The 13496-nt window shown below is 38.6% G+C and overlaps 1 protein-coding gene across 7 annotated transcripts in view; it reads left to right on the plus strand.

Moving 5' to 3' along the window:
• Nucleotides 1–13496, plus strand: part of SCAPER (S-phase cyclin A associated protein in the ER) — a 357501-nt gene that overhangs the window by 20694 nt on the left and 323311 nt on the right. For all 7 annotated transcript variants that reach the window (XM_050966970.1, XM_050966969.1, XM_050966973.1 and 4 more), the window contains exons 3-4: nucleotides 2927–3044; nucleotides 13424–13494. In XM_050966970.1, the coding sequence (XP_050822927.1) occupies nucleotides 2927–3044; nucleotides 13424–13494 (189 nt within the window). The remainder of the gene's footprint in view (nucleotides 1–2926; nucleotides 3045–13423; nucleotides 13495–13496) is intronic.

Consider the following 13496-nt stretch of genomic DNA (forward strand, 5'->3'; position numbering starts at 1 on the left):
AACTAGATTGGATACCAGTCACAGTTCAATGAGTCTCTTGCCATTTTGGTTGATGTTTACCAATCCATACTTCCCTGTCCACCAGGGCTGATTTGATTTAAATCACTTGTCAGGAAGACTCGATTTAATCATGGATTTCTACATAAAAGTGCATTCTTGTTGGTTGTTATAACTTTAATATATATTCTTGACAACTCAGAGATAGATGAGACCCAAACTGGGTCTCTTTTACAGCCTGCTGCCATTATAGGTTTTCCCTTCAAGTGAGAGAATGGTGTGGTAGATCTCAAATCAATGAAGGCTACACCCAGAAAGACCTCAAGGCTTCTGGAATATGGTGCTCAAACAGTTTCACTTCTGTTTCTACTGCCTGTCCCTCCTTTCTCACGTATATCTCCAGTAGGGTGACCAGACGTCCCGATTTTATCGGGCCTGTCCCGATATTTGCTTGTTTGTCCTGCGTCCCAACCGATGTTTGGTCGGGACACTGGACAAACAAGCAATTTTGCCCTCTGCTCCCGCGCACAGGCGGAGCCCAGAGGGGCTCTTGCCCCTCTCTGCCCCCAGCTCTGCCTCCTCCTTCCCCCATTGGATTCCTCGCCCTGGACCCGCCCCCAGCCCTGCCCTTCACTGCCCCATTGGATCCCTCCCCAACTCCCCGCCCTAGCCCCACCTCTTCCCCAAGCATGCGGCATTCCTCCTCCCTCCCAGGTTTGCACATGGGCCAGGGCCAGGGCTGGGAGCGCAGCGCGGAGGCTGCTCCAGCCCTGCAGCCCGTGGGGCAGCGCAGTGGGGCCAGGGCCAGTGTGGAGCAGGCAGGGCCCAGGCGGGCGAGGAGTGGAGTTACGCGTAGGGCGGACATGCTCCTGCCGGGAGGGGCCAGGCCTGGCTGCCTGGTTCGCCCCCTGCCCGGGGGGGGGGGTCCCCAAGCTCCCCACAGCTGGAGCGGGGCTGTCCAGGGTGAGTGTCCGGGGCGGGATGGAGTGGAGCAGCCTCTGCTGTGGGGCCGGTGCGACGAAGGCCGGGAGTGGCTGGGCCAGGAGCGGCAGGAGGGGCCCGGAGCGGGGCTCGGCTGCACAGTTCGGAGTCCAGGCTGGGCCCAGGAGCGAGGGGATGGGGGAGCTGGGGGTGTATCGGGGGTCGGAGCAGAGATTTGGGTGGAGACGGGGCTGTGCTACTTCTCCGGCTTTTTATTTGCTTTCCCCCATCCCGATATTTCTTGTTTGTCATCTGGTCACTCTAATCTCCAGGCTTCTTCTTCTTGTCCAGATCTGTTCTGCCCCCAACAATCTTTTGTTCATTTAACTTTTTGAAATTTTGCACTTTTAGAGAGAGGTAAGGGTTTGACTCTATGTACACAAATTTGCAGAGGGACAGTAGAGTTGAGGTCTGTTATTTCTCACCTCTCTATATTATTTATTTATTTAAAACATTTTTGCTGTTAACAAGCATGTTATCTCTGGAGAGACAAATCCACAGTTTAAGAACTTTAAAACTATGCGTCTCTCATGGTATCTTCTAGACTTAGCAGTGAGTCCTATTGTATAGATAGAAAGATTAACCTAAATAATCTATACAGAAGCCCCTGGAACTGCATAAGATTGAGTCCCTAATCCATGAACTGTTGGAACTCATTTACAAAACTTTTCTTAATGAATATATTGTCTCATACTATAGACTTAGAATTTATAATTCCTATTCCATGATGAGATATCTTTGAGCTATAATATATCTTAATTAAAACTATCTTTAGATAGATTTTTTCCTCAAAAAGCATTTAATCAAAAAATGTGATTTAAATAAAAAAAATTGATTTTTATCCACCCTGCTGTCCACTCTTTCCATATCCTAAGTGTTAAAGGTCACCCATTACAAGAAGTAAATCATATTTTGATATTCTGTCAATCATATTCTGGAGGCAATAGAAGAATTCCTCTTTGTTCTTGAAGCTGTTTTCCTCTGGCAGAGCATAGCACTCTCTGATTGACACTTTTGGTCCAGTCTGGTTTGGAGTCTGGCATATATGATGTGTTGGTTGATGTATGCCCAGTCTGTCCTAATGAATGCTATTCCCACTCATTGTTTGTTATCACAATGACTTGAAAAGATAAAAATTTTCTTTTCATGCCAGAAGTGCTTCTTGTCCACACCTGGTCTATCTGTTCTTACTGATGTCCAGGATTTTGAGTACATAGTTTTCCTCATGATTTGCGAGATTATTGATGTTTGAAACATTGTTCTCTCCTTCCAATAACCAACTTTGAAGTGTTTTCTTGCTGCCATCATCAGCCTTTGTGGGGTCCTGGCTTCCACAGACTGGCTTTCTCCAGAACCCTTTATGAAACGTGAGGCATTGGCAGCCATCTGTAATGGAGTGGTAACTTGGTTCCATTTCTGTAACCAGTGAGGTGGTTTTTGTTTGTTTTTTATGGGGCTAGATGTTTGCCTTGTGCTCAGTCCTTCCAATTTTATCCAGGTTTAGGAGCAGCAGCCACATCAAGGTGCAGCAGGTGCGGTTAACACAAGGTGAACACACTCATAAAGTTATAAACACTTCTTCAATGCTGACAATCAGTTTAATCAAGGTTAAAAAAAGTCAGTTGTAGACAAAGCCCAGCTGAGGGCTAGACACTAGTTCTCATTCTGATTAAACATTCTGCTAGAAGATACTGTAAGGGATAAGACACATGCCTCTTCTCTGTGAAAATAAATGAATATATCCATGCCACCGACACAGTTTCTAATAGGTGGTGAAAATACAATACCCATCTCACAGCCTTTTACAAATAGTAGTTAATATTTATGCTTATGTGAAGATTGTCAACTGCAAGCCTCTTTTTGGATGTTTTAGCATTAATGCTTTGAGATAATTAATATATTAGCTTGAAATAGAATGATGCATTTTTCCTGTATTTCACATTTTCAGGCTTCTTTCCAGCGCTCTAATAGTCATGACAAAGTGAGGAAAATTGTTGCAGAAGAGGGTCGTACAGCAAGAAACCTTATTGCATGGAGTGTCCCACTGGAAAGCAAAGAGGATGATAGTAAGTATTGAACTTCCTCCCCCCCAACCTTCCCTTACTTTCCCACCCAAAAAAGAATGTTTAAGTTTGAAGTAAAAAATTTTATACCTAAAAATTTTATCTTAAATTTGATAACTGCTTAAAACATAGATATCATCAATATTTTAAAATGATTTCTTCAGTATACTTCATGTTTAAGTCAATTATTATTTTGTAAAATGTATATAAAAATTTGATAAAGATGAAATAAAAGGTATCTTCACTGTTTTGTCCCCTTTATTGACTGTAACCAGGCTGGTTACAGTCAGCCTCCTATGTGCCCCCTTGTGAGCTGGGTTTACGCTATAGGAAGTCTGCCTCAGTTTCCCCTCTTGGACTGTTCAAATACACTTCAGGCTTTTTGTTGGTCAAAAATACCTTCTTTTGGGACTTGGTTTATTAATAAAAAATAATCTGTAAATAAAACTCAAAACCCCCAAACAAAGTCCATTGATATGTCCACACAGCCCAAGGTTTTACTTCCTCCTTCCAGGATGTGTGTGGGGAAGCGCATGAGAAGGGAAAGTGCAAGAGCAAGGCATAATCTCATTGCTTTAGGGTACAAACCCTGGAGGTAGAGTGTGTGGTGGGAACGGGTAAAAACTTATTCAGATATCCCATCCTGGAAGTGCTGATAGCATAGAGTGGGCGACAGGAAACATCAGGCAAATTCTGAAGTGCTGTAGGAACTTTGGCACTGGGATATTCAGGGTCCTTACTTGAACACTGTTGTTGAACTCTGGCAAACAAGGAGGATAGCTATATCCTTTGTGTTTATCAACTATAAAACAAAATGAACATGGGTTACAATTGCCCAGTATTTCAAAGGACATTAAGACTCTACGGTTTCAGCCTCTGACCTTTTTACTGCAGTCTTATCCCAACTATCCTGCCTCACTGGCATTCCTGCCTGAAGCGTATAAGCCCAGTCTGCAAAGCTTTTATATAGCACAGTGGTTCCCAAACTGGGGTTCATGAAATGTTACACGGGGTTCTCGGGGAAAAAATTCCCTAATGGCAGACAGAGCTGTCGCTAGGGACCCCAGCAGCCCGGAGCCCCTGGACTTCCAAGAGCTAAGCAGATCAAAGCAAGCATATCTGTCACACTGAGGAGATTTAAACTTCAAGACTTCTTCTAAGAAATGGAAAGGGAGATGGATATTTTTTGCTGTTTTTAAAATTAAATAGGCAGCTCGTATTGTTTTAAAAATTATTATGAAGAACAAGTTTAAGCTTTTTGTTGTAACATGCATTGTTTACCTGGACTCTCAAGACCTGAATGCTTGTGTAAGAGGAACTCTTTGAGATGGCTTCTTAAATACCTTCATTCTTCCACATCTGATGCTTCTTGATGAAACCTAGGAGCCTTGTCTTCTAACAGACTTATTTAAAGTGATACAAGCAACGAAAGTGAGATCTTGCTGTTTTCATAATGTGATAAAAATACTGTAATGATATATAATAATTAATAGTAAATAGTGTGTAATAAGCATGTCATAAAAACAAATTTTATATTACCAAGATCACTGCTTTTATAATTTATACTCAGGTAAATGAGAAAATCCCTGGAAATACTCAGTTTTAGGAGGGGGTTCGCGATACTTGACATTTTAGTGAAAGGGGTTCACAGGTTATTAAAGCTTGGGAACAACTGATATAGCAGAATTATCAATACAGCATCTGTTTTTGCTTACTGGTTACTGCTGACATGTGAGTCCTTAAATTAGCTATATGTAGTAAGACAAGGTAGAACAATGGCTAGTTGTTAAGAAGTGGCTGTCAGATTTATTCTCTCTCTCTCTCTCTCTCTCTCAGAAAAGGGACGACTGCTATTTCCCTATCAGGTACAAAGAAAGGAAATAAATTAAGGCTTTCTCTTTTCATTGGGAGACTCTAGCCTTCAATCTCAGTATTCGCTTCAGTGACACTCCTTCATTCTGTTTACCCATTAAATAGGGAAATTAGAGAGGTGTTCTTTCTGTTCTGGGTAAGGGTTGTAAAAACACGGGGCTGTACCAGTTAAGAAGAAAGAGTTTTACATGATTTTACTCCATCTATATCACACCTACAAAGAAAGTAAGAGAAAGGAGACTCTCCCTGTGGTCTGAAGGGGGGACAAGAATGGAGCTTTCACTCTTGTTCTTCAGGAGCTCAAATATCTAAACAAAATAAAAACAAGGGGATGACCAGAAACCCTTTTGTTCCCAATGCTGTCCCTGAAAGCCTCCCTTCCCCAGGTCCCAGGTGATTAAATGGGAAAAAATTAGAGAACATGTCATAGCTCAAACACTGGGGTCTCTGCCTAGTTTTAGAGTAAGTTACTATAAACTATTTGCTTTCTCTGTGCACAGCAATGAGTTGCAAATAATTCTTGCTAAGAAGGAACATGTATTTTTAGAGTCTCACTATGTGAACACATTCACATGAATGGGATGTTGCCACTGTTCAAGTGGAAGAACGTTTAGTCTAACCCATAAATATTAAATTGAAAAATCTGTTAACAGTAAATTGGAGACAGCAGAGCCATCAGAACAAGGAAATGTATTGACTGCATTGTTAACTTGCCTAGTTGTGCTCAAGTACAACAGTCTCTCTTTAGCTAGGTGATTATTTGGCACTTATCACCATAGTATCTAAGACAACTTTGTTGCTGCTATTTTATTTTAAATTAAACATAGATGCTATAGTTGCCTTTTTTAAGTGTTTTATCTGCATAAGTCTCATGTTGGGGGTCTGTACTCTGATGTCTCAGAATTAAAATGTTAATTAATGAGAGGCTCTTCCTTTTGAATACTCACCTTAGAATGGGATACAAAACCTTTTCTGTAAGTGCCATTGTGAGCAAAGTTGATCTGTATACATGAATATGAAAGCATTTTGAAAAATTACCAATATAAGGGCTCCAGTGCATATACAAACTGTCACTTTTAAAAAAAAAACTTCTAACGAACTTTATCCGTGTCAGAGTAATAATATTTAACAATTATATGGTGTTTATCATTAGTGAACATCAAAGCATTTTCAAAATTTTAGATTCGAGATTTTCCATAAATTGTTCTGCCTTTAAAAGGACACCATCAACTTAAGAATCACAGTTCTTCCTGAATTGTTTTTAGCCTACTACTGTTACAGAAATGGAGGAGAGAAAAACATTTGGAAAATTAGGGAAGTGTTGTAAAACTGCAGAAATTGACAGAAGGATTCAGGTGCAGTATCTGAAGTTTCTTTAAATTGGCTAGGTTTCAGGTGGATAATATCTATTTAATTTTCCCTGAATATGAACATGAAAGTAGGCCATCACCACTCAGAATCAGTGTTAAAATGTCCAAACAGACACAATGTGGAGACACTGAATTTTCACTGGTGCCCTTGGAGTACCATTTCACAGCTGTACTTTTCCAGCTACGATCTCAATACAGTATAATTAGTTTGATAGAGTTGTTGGTTTGTTGAATGTGAATGTTAATTCTGCTTTTGAATTACACCTTAATGGCATGCAAGATCAATGCAGACTGTTGTCTTCCCTGGAGACTGAAAGCTTATACTTACAGCATCTGGGTACTCCTTTTTTTTCCTAGACCTGTATTTTGGAAGATCAAGCATTTTAAAATATCTTCATCTTAAAATACTAGTATTTTTGAATATTTTTTGTGTGATAAATACTGTTGTACCTAAACTAGTGTAAAACTGAGTAGAAGTGTTGCAATTAATTGTGGAGCCAGGTCCTTATCATATGTTCTCGCTGGCAAGGCTAAGTGTCAACACCAAAGTGAATACATAAAATGGGATGAATTTTTTTTGGGAGGAGGGAGTTTTTTGTAGCAGAAAAACCTCAAATAAAAAGGGGGAATCATAGAAATGCAGGGCTGGAAGGGTCCTTGAGAGCACTGAAGAAGGACCAAGTAAACCTAGACCATCCCTGACAGGTATTTATCTATTCTATTCTTAAAAACCTCCAGTGATGGGGATTCCACAAACGTCCTTGGAAGCCTATTCCAGGATTTAACTACCCTTATAATTAGAAAGTTTTTCGTATCTAACCTAAAACTCACTTGCTGCAGATTACACCCATTATATCTTGTCCTACCTTCAGTGGGCAGTCTTCTTTCTCAAGACTAAACATGCCCCATTTTTTTTAACCTTTCCTCATTAACCTTTTATTATTTTTGTTGCTCTCCTCTGGACTCTCCAATTTTTCACCATCTTTCCAAAAGTATGGTGCCCAGAATTGGACAGAGTACTCCAGCTGAGAATTCACCAGTGCTAAGTAGAGCAGAACAGTTTCCTCCCCATCTTTTACATGTAACACTCTTGTTAATACACCCCAGAATATTAGCCTTTTTCTCAACTGCATCATATTGTTGACTCTCATTCAATTCATGAGCCATTAATAACCTCCCCATCCTTTTCTGTGGTACTACTATCAACCAGTTATTTCCCATTTTGTTGTTGTGCATTTGATTTTTTTCCTTCCTAGGTGAAGTACTTTGCAGTTATCTTTATTGAATTTCATCCTTTGATTTTACACCAATTCTCCAATTTGTCATGATCATTTTGAATGCTAATTTGTGCTTCAGAGTGCTTGCAACCGCTCCCATCTTGGTGTAATCTATAGATTTTATAAGCATACTCTCCATTCTGTTATCCAAGTCATTAATGAAAATATTGAATTGTACTAGATCCAGGAGTGACCACTGCGGAGCCCACTAGATATGCTCTCTCAGTTCAACAGCAAACCATTGATAAGTACAGTCTTTCAATCATTTGTGCGCTCACTTTATAGTAATTTCTTCTAGGCCCTAGTTTTAATATGAAAATGTTGTGTGGGACAGAGTGCAAAGCCTTACTAAAATCATATTATGCCACTTTTACTGCTTCTGCTAATCCACTAGGCCGGTAATCAGAACAATAGTAGCTTTCAAAATGCTCAGATAACTTGTTTTCCAATCACTCTGATTGTTTGATACCTGTAGTCATACTATATTTGTCAATTTGTGTCTGTGGCAAATCTCATTTCTGCTGAAGTAGTACAACAATACAAGTCATTGTTTATCATCTCTAATCTCAAAGTGTTCTAAACAGGGAAAAATAGATTCTTCGGTGTGCTTAATTATGTCTAAATATAGATTAGATTTAGAAATGTAGAACTAGATTTTCAACTGGAAAATTTAAAGTTTTTTTTAATTATTTTGATATGAGAAAACAATTAACTTTACATGCACATTCTGAATAACATAAATATATGGATATTTAACAGGAGCAATTTTTCATTGTTGCTTCATTTACCACTGTTATCCCAAAACGCATCTATTTAGTCCCCAATCTTGCAAACTCACTTGTTCATGCTTAATTTTAAGTGTGTGAGTGGGTCCATTGATTTCATTGGGGCTACTCATATGCTTAAAATAAAATACTTTCCTGAGTGTTTGCAAGATCAGGGTTTTAAATCATTTATAATTCAGAATTATAGCTTTGAGGAAGGTAGTAATGTGAACAACTATTTTATGATGCTGAAAGAAGAGCATAAAATGTATTTAGCAATTATATACTTGAGGCATTTGTGGTAGGATGGGAGGCTTCTCTTTAAACAGAATTACTGTCTTTAGTTCTGGATTGCTTGTAATATTCTCTTAGAAACTTTCAACATGCTCTTAGATGCTTGTAGAAGAGCTTCACAGTTCGCTGACAGAGATGCCTAGAGAATGAATATTAATTGAAACTCCAGCCTCTATTAAATTCAGATGTGATTTTAAAATGGTATTTGTCACACATACTGGGACATTACAGGAGAAGTTAACTCCCAGACAATCATGCCACAACTTGTCATTTCCTGGTTCTTATGGCCCTACTGGCTCTATTTTAACATTTAACAGGTTATACAAATGTAATTTCTTTCATAAAGACAGTGGGCCAAATTCTCATTTATGATCTGACCTCTTTGCACTGCTCAGACAAACTAAAGTGACTAGAATCTGGTCATAGCAGGGAACAGATAAATCACTTTGTGGAAGGGAACTCAGCTGGTGTAAAGGGTGGGAGAGCCAGCTTCTGTGCCCCTGCCTCCTCCCTTGGCAAAGGGGTGAGTATGTTGTTGTGGCCGAGTTTAGCTCCATTAGGAAGGAATTGGTAAATGGATTTTTCCGATATTCTAGCCATTCCAGAATTAGTACTGGATTTGTCAACTGTCTGTGGAATGAGAATGGTATCTAGACTCCCTCATCAGGACTGTGATTGTTAATGCATATTGGGCCTGGGTAACCCTGGCCCAATTAAACAAATTGTGGCAGTTCAGCATACAGGAATCCAGGAATTAGGTACTTCTTAATTACTTAATGTGCCTATCAGAAAACTTGAGGCACATAGGCAAACAATCTACAAAAATTGTATTGCAAAATCAAAGTTGATACCATATCAATAATACTTAGAACACATCCCATGTGAGACCTTTTTCACTAAACCCAAAATAAAAATGTCGAAATATCTTTGTAAATTTAAGAAACGTGTGTGACATGCCAAAGTAACCACATAAACTTGTATTTGTAACTGTTCTCTTCCCCTTATTCCCTTTTTGTTTGAAGTCATTTGATCGCCACAGAAGGTTCTGGCCAGGCAGAGCACGTTGCAGTATTGGGGCTTTAGACTGTAAGCACTTCAGGATAGGGAATATATTTTATTTTGTGCAGAGGTGTCCAGTACTTCTTGAGCACTTGGAAAGTAATAACCTACACTTTTAGAAAAAGCTTGATAGAATGAATAGGCTTTGCAGTATGTGATGGAGATCAACAAATTTTGGCTCTGTTGGACCAAAGGAAGAAGTGCATGCTGGAGTTGAGAACTCGTGACTGAAAATGCCTGGTTGAACATTCAAAAGTAGCTGAGAGTCCAATAAGATTACAAACTTTAATAATAAAATGAGAGTGTACACCCACATTTAGAGGGCCAAAAATAATCTCTCTCTCCCCACTGGTTGCTTCCTTCAGACAGGCAGCATTGCCTTTGTTGTTTTATTTGAAAGGAGCTCCAGGCAGCCACTTCTTATCCAAATGCCAGAGACTGGCTAAGATGAACAACTGCACCATCTGGGGCCAGTGAAAAAGAAATAATAGAGCTGAGTGGTGTCAGCATAGTGTAATAGCACTACAAGGCAGACTTTCTCACTATCTCCTCTAGATATCTTGCGTACACATGGAAGAGGATGGGTGACAGAATAGAACTCTGTGGGACACCACATGAGAACCCTGGAGAAAAATGAGCAGTTACCTAGCCCTACCCTTGGAGTGTACTCAGAGAGGAAATAAAAGAGCTACTCAAGTGTGTTTCTTTCCATCTCTGCCAGGGTTCACTGACAACACCTCATAGTCAACAGTGTCAAAGGCAACGATAGATGTAAAAGAAACAATGGATACTCAATCCTTGTCCACCACTGTGATGATTTTTGAGACAAGTGTGGTCTGTATAGTGCTGCTCCCTGGTACCAGATTGAAAGATGTCAGAGAAATCTGACTCCAGCTGTTCCCAGAGTTGCATTCCTTTCTCAGGAAGAGATGTGAGACAATGATAATTGCTGAGATTGTCAGTCTAAAAGATGCCTTCTTGAGTATAGTTTAACAATTGTTTGTTTTAGAGATACTGGCACTTTGCCCTTCTGATGAGATGTACAATCTCTCTACATAATAACCCAACCTCTCCTCACTAGATTTACCAGTCAAAGATGAAATGGACCTAAGTTATATCTGAAACTTCCTGAGTACCCAGAACTTCACTAATTCACTTATGTTACAATGGCTAGTTAATAATTCACAAGGTGGTGATCATTAGTCCCTACTATTCTAATCTAAAATTGAATAAGTACCTCATAAGCAAAAGGCTTAGTACTTGATTACCATCTCATGACCAATCTAATATTTTACAGTTACAGACTAGTAGGCCTCACAAGTACAAAGTCTTGAATAACACTCTTCATGGTGGCACTGCTCATGAATACAGAAAGGAAATTATTGTACATTAGCCATAAAAATATTTGTTGAATAAAAAAGGGGAATGAAGCAAGAAAGCATGGCTGATGATGAAAGACAAACTTGTTTGTCCTATGCACGGAAGAAAGTGTTTAAAAATCCTTCAAAAAATACTACCTGTCTTAAATTGCCAAAATCCAGTGTTGACATAGGTGTAGGGCTTTTTATGTACTTGCCTTGCATGTTCAGTCTGCCTGTAAATTGCTTTAATCTCTGCACCTGCCTTGTTCAAACGTTTCCCAGTTTTTACTCATAAATCACATTTTTTGTGCCTTCTAAAGAGAGAACTACTTTTTTTTTAATCCGTCATCCTTTTTAGTACTGGCGTATCTATTTTGATATGCTTGAAAATGGACTCATGGTGCAAGTTTTCTGTGCCATTTACACACACGCACAAAATTCTGCCTTCTAGGAATGTAAACAGTTTCAGATGAGAGCACTCAGTTGTGGTAATATTTTAATGTTTCGAATCCTGGCATACATCTCATCTGGAATTTTGAGGTTTTCAATGAATAGGGAGTGTAATATGTATTCTGTGGACAATCTCTTATTTGCTAACACACAGCATCTCATTTTTATTTCTGAAACCTGCTCACGTTGAGTTCAGAATCTTTAATTTATTTGTGCTTGTAACTTTGGTTTACTCAATGTTTTTAAGAAGAATTCTAAAGCAGGTAATGTAGATTTTGTCTAAAAATGAAAGGCCTGGTTCACTAGTATGCTTCACCACCGCAAAATAGCCATAAACCTGGTTTAACTGATTCAGCCAGTTGCATTACATTACTAGAACAATGTAAAACAGCTGACCCTGCCAGTGAATTTGGCCCCAAATATCTGTTAAAACTCAGTATGTCAATTCTAAAATTCAGGAGTGGTTTCCAGCTTTGTATAGCAAGGACCTATATTGGGGCGGCAACCTTTCAGAAGTGGTGTGCCGAGTCTTCATTTATTCACTCTAATTTAAGGTTTCGCATGCCTGTAATACATTTTAATGTTTTTAGAAGGTCTCTTTCTAGAAGTCTATAATACATAACTAAACTATTGTTGTATGTAAATTAAATAAAGTTTTTAAAATGTTTAAGAAACTTTATTTAAAATTAAATTAAAATGCAGAGCCCCCCGGACTGGTGGCCAGGACGCGGGTAGTGTGAGTGCCACTGAAAATCAGCTCATGTGCCGCCTTCAGCACGCGTGCCATAAATTGCCTACCCCTGACCTATATTAAGTCCACTCAGTTTTTTAGTTGCTTTTATTTCATTGTATAATCTGATCAGTTCAGTAAGATGTGTGAATCTTTCCTCTAAACATATACCTGTTGTCAGAAAGTACATTTACCGTAATTATCATTTTGTCTCAATTGCTTACACTTTGAAAATAGGACCCTGTAACTTTTACATTTTATATATTTTTGTAAGGTAAAACATCAAATCAGAGGAGTAAATCAAGAAAAAAAACATAAAAGAAATAGCTTATGAAATTAGATCTATCTTTGAGCAAGCCCTTTTTAAATCCAAACCCCTTTTAAAAACCATTCCTTATGAAAACATTCCAAAAAAGGAAATTTCTTACCTGCTAATTATAGATCTGAGAATATTTTGTTAAAGTAGATGTACTACACGCTTATTCTGAGGAATTATATTTCATTTTTTTTTATTCACTCTATTGTAGTTTATAAGACTTACTGTCAGATCCTTCAACAGGGAGCCTCTCAAAAAAACATAAAAATGGTGCCCTCATAAGAGTGCTCAGTTTCTTCCTGTTTCCACCTGTTGGAAGGGGCTTGTAAGCCAACTGCCCGGGCTGTATGAACAGTTCTTCAGGAAAAATAGTTAATGGCTAAACTTTTCCATTTCTGTTTTCCCAACCAGTATCCCTTATTTCAATCCTGTAATAAAATTTTGATTAAAATAAGCAATGGATAAAGACTAATAACACCAATATTTGTTGACTTTACCTGCAAGCTCTAACCATATTTGAGCTGTATATGAAAGTGGTGTATTTAACTTCTAGATGATGATGACCTGGTTTTCAGAAGTGCTTAGCACCTTTGGAAAGCAGTCCATCCTTGTGTAGAAAAATCTCTAATTTTTCTGTTGAGTGCTTATATTTGCCAACTTTTAAATTGTATATTCAGTTCTTTCCTTCAGTTAGAACCAATGGACATAAGTATCAAATTCAGTACATACAATTTTGCAAATTGGTTTAATTCATTAATTGTTCTCCTCATCTATCTTATGAGTGTAGTGCACTATTGTTAGCACACTACAAGCTTGGCTGCTTAAATATTAGAATAATGTATCTTCCTAAAATAGTTTTTGCTGATTAAAATAATTGTTTTCTTTACAGGTAAGTCTAAATGGCAAGTAGGTGGAAAATCTAAGAGAGTGATTCATGGAACACATAAACCTACAAAACAGGT

The sequence above is a fragment of the Gopherus flavomarginatus genome, chromosome 9, assembly GCF_025201925.1.
Source record: "Gopherus flavomarginatus isolate rGopFla2 chromosome 9, rGopFla2.mat.asm, whole genome shotgun sequence".
In the NCBI taxonomy this organism is placed as follows: Eukaryota; Metazoa; Chordata; order Testudines; family Testudinidae; genus Gopherus; species Gopherus flavomarginatus.